Source organism: Otolemur garnettii, unplaced genomic scaffold, assembly GCF_000181295.1.
Source record: "Otolemur garnettii isolate 467f Iridium unplaced genomic scaffold, OtoGar3 scaffold00046, whole genome shotgun sequence".
Classification (NCBI taxonomy): domain Eukaryota; kingdom Metazoa; phylum Chordata; class Mammalia; order Primates; family Galagidae; genus Otolemur; species Otolemur garnettii.
The window spans coordinates 2,072,258-2,078,412 of NW_003852441.1; the positions used below are offsets into that span (position 1 = coordinate 2,072,258).

The 6,155-nt window shown below is 42.5% G+C and overlaps 1 protein-coding gene across 2 annotated transcripts in view; it reads right to left on the bottom strand.

Annotated features, from left to right (window-relative positions):
• Positions 1 to 5,883, bottom strand: part of ULK2 (unc-51 like autophagy activating kinase 2) — a 104,104-nt gene extending 98,221 nt beyond the window's left edge. Inside the window, exons 1-3 of one of the 2 annotated variants that reach the window (XM_003791063.3) lie at positions 5,278 to 5,883; positions 3,972 to 4,064; positions 2,702 to 2,743 (exon numbers count right to left, since the gene is read on the bottom strand). In XM_003791063.3, the coding sequence (XP_003791111.3) occupies positions 2,702 to 2,743; positions 3,972 to 4,064; positions 5,278 to 5,367 (225 nt within the window). In that variant the 5' untranslated portion in view covers positions 5,368 to 5,883. The remainder of the gene's footprint in view (positions 1 to 2,701; positions 2,744 to 3,971; positions 4,065 to 5,277) is intronic. The other variant, XM_023514015.1, reaches the window with a different exon arrangement.
• Positions 5,884 to 6,155: the final 272 nt, after the last annotated feature.

The following is a 6,155-nucleotide window of genomic DNA, read 5'->3' on the forward strand; positions in this document are numbered from 1 at the left end:
GGCTCTCTACCCAGGGTAACAGCTTGAGGCTCTGTCTCAATAAATACATAAATAAATAAAATAAACTGGTGTAACTTTTTGGAAGACAAGCTAACATCTTAACATCTTTGGCCAAGCACATGTTACTTTTGTAATTAGAGAGAAAATGCATTTTTTAAGTGTTATCTAAACTGAAACTTGATTTTTACAATGACAAAAGTTCTCCATTTTTAAATGTTCTCTATTTATAAACTTTAGACATCTCTCCAAAACTAATGGCCAACAAAAATGATTTTAATTTCAAGTTGATAAAACCACTGCACTCTAAACAAACAATCTCTAAATATACTGTACCCCTTGATTGATAATTAGAATCAAAAAAGTGAATCTGAAATAAAAGGTCAAATCCTTACTTGATAGCCACATGCTCAAGACTATATTCATTTGACTTATAGTTTGATACTTATGTTACGCTTGATCTTAGCCAAAAGGCTGAGAAGCAATAGACTGATACTTTTTATAAATTAGTTCCAGTAGTATACAACAAACAAACTAATACGACACTTTAATGCAGTCACCTTGAAATTCCTGACTGATAACTCAGGTATTTGAGTACGTTCTCCCCAACATGTTGTTCTACAACCAAAGCTGGTACATACAAATACTTTTCAATCTTACAGAGTAAAATTTAAGTATGCTCTACTCTGAAAGTAAAACCTACTCTGTAATTGCCAGAGTCTTCTGTACTTCTCCAAGAATGGGGAATTCAAGAGTTAATATTATTTCACAGTTTTCGTGCAAGGCACTGACTTGTACCACTTGGTGCCTTCTCTATAGAGACTAAGACAAACTACACAAACAGCTCTGAGCAAAACTAACACTTCATGCAGAGATTGTGAAATGAGTTTAGTTTTGACTGTAAAGTTATTTTCCCCCTTCTTTCTACACTGACAAGAATTTCTCAAATAAATGAATGAATTATACCTACTTGAGTAAGTAATAAAACACAACACAGGACTCCTACACATAGGAGTTTAGACATGTGTCTAAATAGTCATTCCCTGCCATCAAAAATGTTAAAACTGTGCATGCTATTTGACTTGGTAATAACAATTCTAGAAACTGAACTTAAAGAAATCACTGAAGATACATTCAGAAGGTATCCACTATTCTTACAGCACTTTTCTGTAATGGGAAAAACCTAAATATCTCATGGGTTTAGTTACATACTTTGTGGCATAATATGACCACATGAAAAAATGACTACATTTAACAAAAAGTGTATATAGGCCAGGTGATTTCCTCTCACCGACTAAAATTAAGCACGTCAGAGTAAGGACTTTGTTTTATTCAGTGCATAATCCCTAGCACTCAGAATAATGCCTGGCACAGAGGAGCCACTCAGAAACTGAACTTAATGACTGAATTTGAGTAATCCAAGAGAATATAGAAAAGGTTTTGGCTAGAAATATATATAGCAGAATCATATCACATGTCCATTTACTTTACAGTAAATCAAAATATAAGAAGAAATCATAAAAGTCATGCATGCTGGTTTGCCCTGGGGTTTGAGTGGAGAGAAAACATGATCTAATGTTCTCTTCATAGTACTCAAGTTCCTGTAACTCTCAGATAGTAAAAACCACAATAGATAAGTGATTCTTAGTATTTAACAGGGGATTTAAAAAAAAAAAAAAAAGGCCATACCCAGTGGCTCAGGCTTGTAATACATACACTCTGGGAGGTCGAGGTGGATGGATTGCTTGAGCTCATGTGTTTGAGACCAGCTTGAGCAAAAAGGAAGACCCTGTTTCTACTAAAAATAGAAAAACTGAGGCAAGAGGATTGCCTGAGCCCACAAGTTGGAGGTTGCTGTGAGCTATGACACCACAGCAATCTACCCACAGTAACAGCTTGAGACTCTCTCTATCTCAGAAAAAAAAAAAAACTGTAATATAGGCTGGGCATGGTGGCTCACACTTGTAATCCTAGCACTTTGGGAAGCCAAGGTGGGGTAATCTCTTGAGTCCAGGAATTTGAGGTAGCAGTGAGCTACAATGACGCCAGTGTACTCTAGCTAGAGGAAAGAGTGAGACCCTGTCTCAAAAACAAAAAACACAATATGGCCCTAATTATAAGCCTACTACTTGATCTTGTGCTCCACCCAAAAAACAGAAATTTTCTCCAAAGCTGGGCTCTTGAAGGATTTCCAAGAGTCAAAACTGTGAGGAAATTTTGCCTTAGAACATGACTTTAGAATCCAGTCTTCCCACCCTCAAATAAACTATAACTCTATTATATGCTATGTGGATAATCACAGACCTATCTGGGTCATTGATATGTACATTTTCTTTATTTTACTTTCTAATATTTGTTCAATTTATAATTGTTGCTTTCATAATAAAAAAAAAAGCTATATTTAATTTGTTAATAGTCCACAATAGTCTTTTCAACATTCATTGCAGAAATGCTAGATCTGGTATTAATATTTCTCTACTTGACCTCATAGAAAACTGTCAATTGTTAATAATTTGCTTATGCATCACATTTATTTTAGCCTATTGCTCTATGCTAGTGTAAACAATTTCTTAATTAATAAACATGTAATTTAAGGTATAAGACTTTTCAACAAGAATCAATGCAGTTTATTTCTATTAAGATTCACTTAAATTTGTATGGAACTAAAAAATTATTTTATTTTTTTAAATCCAAAATAAGGTACCTGAACATCATAGAGTGCTACAATATTTTCATGCTGAAGTTCCTGTTAAGAAAATTGAGAATGAAAAATATTTATAGGTATTCTGATCATTTTATTTTGATATACAAATAAAAAAGTATATACATATATATGACTTCTATTATGCTTCTATTAATAGAACAATTCACTCTATTAAGTAAGAAGAAATGTGTCTGATCAAACTTTATTCAGGACCTATATTTTTTTTTCACTACCATCATTTGGATTTCTACCAAAGTGAGCATTCTCATTTATAAAAATAAATGCTATAGTCAGTATGACCACAGACTTTCTACTAGTCTTCTAAATGTAATATTCAATTTTTAACAGCAATAAAGGCATAAAATTTCAAACTGTTTTTTTAAAAAGCACAGTATATGCCTGGAAGAAAATGAAGTATAACTAACTCTTAGCTCAAAGAGCTGCAATTCTTACCAAAGAGATTTCCATAGGAAGTAGTTTTGAGGAAAGTGGGTTCTAGGCTTATATTGGTTTGGAAAATAGTGGGTTAAATATACTGAAATCAGTTTCTTCATTGTAGAATTTTTCAGACTTCAGAGCCCCACACTTTGCGACTCTCCAAGAAATATTTAGTAAACAGGATTTTCCAAACTTATTTGACCATGGAACCCTTTTTTTCCTCAAAGCATTTCACTTCGGGCAGCACCTGTGACTCAAAGGAGTAGGGCACTGGCCCCATTTGCCAGAGGTGGCGGGTTCAAACCCAGCCCCCAGCCAAAAACTGCAAAAAAAAAAACAAAAAAAACCCCCCAAATCAAAGCATCTCACTTGGCTAACACTGGTTGTTAAGTGTTCTCAAAAGACCACCTCAAACGAAAATAACTTTCTTCAACTTATAAGGAAAAAACCCCCCAAATGCCCCCACTCTCCTCTCAGAACTTAAAACAGTAATGTGAAAAAGAACAACAGAAGAGGTAAACAATGTGTAAGATGAGGTTTCCTGGCCCTCTTCTCAGTTACACAATAACTAGAAGAAAGAAAAGAAATTATGAGAAGCCAGAATCACTCTTCACAGAATCCCTCTAAGCTTCAGCCAAGAGCCACAAACATCTATTCTTAAAAACAGCATCAGAGTACTAGATGTTTCAAAAACAAACAAACAAAAAACCCTGAGTATGCAAAAATGAAAGCATTGGTTGAAAATTCTCAAACTTGGATCCAACTACCCAAATCACAAAGAATGGCATCATGTATTCACTTAAAGTGTGTAATACTACATAAAGTAACATACCTTTAAGATTTTAATTTCCTTTCCAAGCAGTATTTGTGATTTTGACAAGTTCTTTTTATTAATACTTTTAATAGCTACCTCCCAATCAGTTTTCTGAAAAGGAAAAACAGTGTTACTCCTGGAAATTATTCCACAGAAATAATTCAACAGGAAAAAACTATAAGCACAAAGATGTTTTACCAAATAAATGTACAGCATTAGGAAAAACGGAAAAGAAACCCAACTCTCCAAAAGGAAAATGATTTCATAAATCATAGCATTAACTAACCAACCTCCTACAACACAGCTACTAAAAATATAAAGAGGATGATCATAGTAACTAGCATTAATGAAGGAAGAATTATGGAGAAATGTGGAAACAAACTTGGTAGAGTGACATGGTTAACTGAAAACAGCATTTTTTAGCTAGGCGGGATTACACTATGTTTTAACTTTTTCTTAAGTCTTAAGTTATTTTCATAATGAATGAAAAGTAAGCAGTATTTCACTTAATAAGCAACGAAGTCAGCCTACTTTTAAAATGCACCTTAGCAACAATCAGAACTGCCAGACTTCACAAGTATGTTCACTCCCGATGTTCCTTTCCAAATTATTTAGATTATAAAACCTCGTGTAACCCTACTTGTGAAACAGCAAAGGCTTTAAATTTTTTTTTAAGCCTTGAACATGCGTTCATGTTTATTTGGATTAAAAAGGAAGCGTCCAACCATCTTTTCCACTCAGAGCCCTTCTATCTGACCCAGGAGGGGAAGACTGCACGGGGCTCGTCGGGGCTCAGAGGAACCAATGCTGGGAAAGGCGATACCTCGGAGTTTGAGAAAGCCTCCGGCTAACGGGAAACCCGCCCATTTTCCGCTGGGTCTGCACTTGTCAACCTCAAAAGTGACAAGCCCTGGCAGAAGGGGGCGGGAATGGTGGGGGGCAAACGAGAGGTCCACCCATGCTCGAGCCTCGACTTGTGCAAGGGTCTACTTTGGGGTCCAGGGTAGTTTCAGGTGGATGGGCTTCCCTGGGCGGCACGCGGGACGAATCCCTGAGCGCACCCCGGTTACCAAGCACACCGACGAGGAGCGGACGGCGGTGGCCGGTCGGTAGGTGGAGCGCTGCCTAGGGCTTCGGCCTCAAAACAATCTTCGCAACCAAAACAAAACCCGCGACACTGACAGCGAACACAATGGCAGGCCCAGGGCAGCGAGCCAAGTCGGGGGGATTCGGCTCCACTCCTTCACCAAGTTTCAGGACCACCCAGTCCGGCTGCAGCCAGGGGGCTCGCCTCGCCGCAGCCGGCGGGTCGGGCGGCGCTCACCTGGCGGTGCCGCCCCCGGAAGACAACGGCGAAGGCCCCGTGTCCCACGAGGTCCCTCTTGCTGTACTCGAAGTCGCCCACCACCTCCATGGCCGCGCCCCCAGGACATACAGAGGGCGAGCGGGCAGCACAGTGGGCGGCTGGGATCAGCACCACGGGCCCGCGGGGCCGCAGGGCGCCCGCGGGCGGCGGGTCTGGGGCAGCCGCGGCCCCGGGCCCCGGTGGACTCTCATGCCGAGAGGCTGGAGCGGAAACGGGGAAGGCCGCCGCGCGGAGCCGGGGTCAGCGAGGCCTGGCCCGGACCCGGCCGCTCCTCATGGCCCGGCTCGCTGCCGGCCGCGGGCTCTCTGGCAAAGCGGCCTCAGTGCTGCCAGGCCAGGGCGCCGCTGCTGTCACTGTGCGTCCCCGGAGCAGCTCGCACGCCCTGAAGAAGAGCAGGACCGGGTCCTCCCCATCCTCTCCTTCGGCCTCCTCGGCCCTCCCCGCCCGTGGCGCTGCTGCAGCGACGGCCGCCGCCCTAGAATCTGCACAGCCGCGGGCGCCGCTCGTCCCCGCCTCGCGGCGGCGCCAACGCACACATACGAGCCGGCCGCTCCCGCGCCGACTGCCGGCCTTCCGCAACGTCAGCACGTCTTGTAGGACGCAGTGCGCGGCCAGCCGCGCTCCCTCCGCCGAGTAAAGAAGTGCGTGCCTTGGGGTGCGGCCCGCGCCGCTGGGGCGAGACCTCTGTCGCCCTGAGGAGCGGGGGAGGGTGCGAGCCCGCACGGCCACCGCTCGTTACCGCTGCAGCCTCTGCGCTGGGCCTGGGAGCGATTGGAGCCGACCACGCCCCGGGCGCGAGTCTGGAAGGAGGAGCGCTTCAGAGAAGCTGTTCTTCA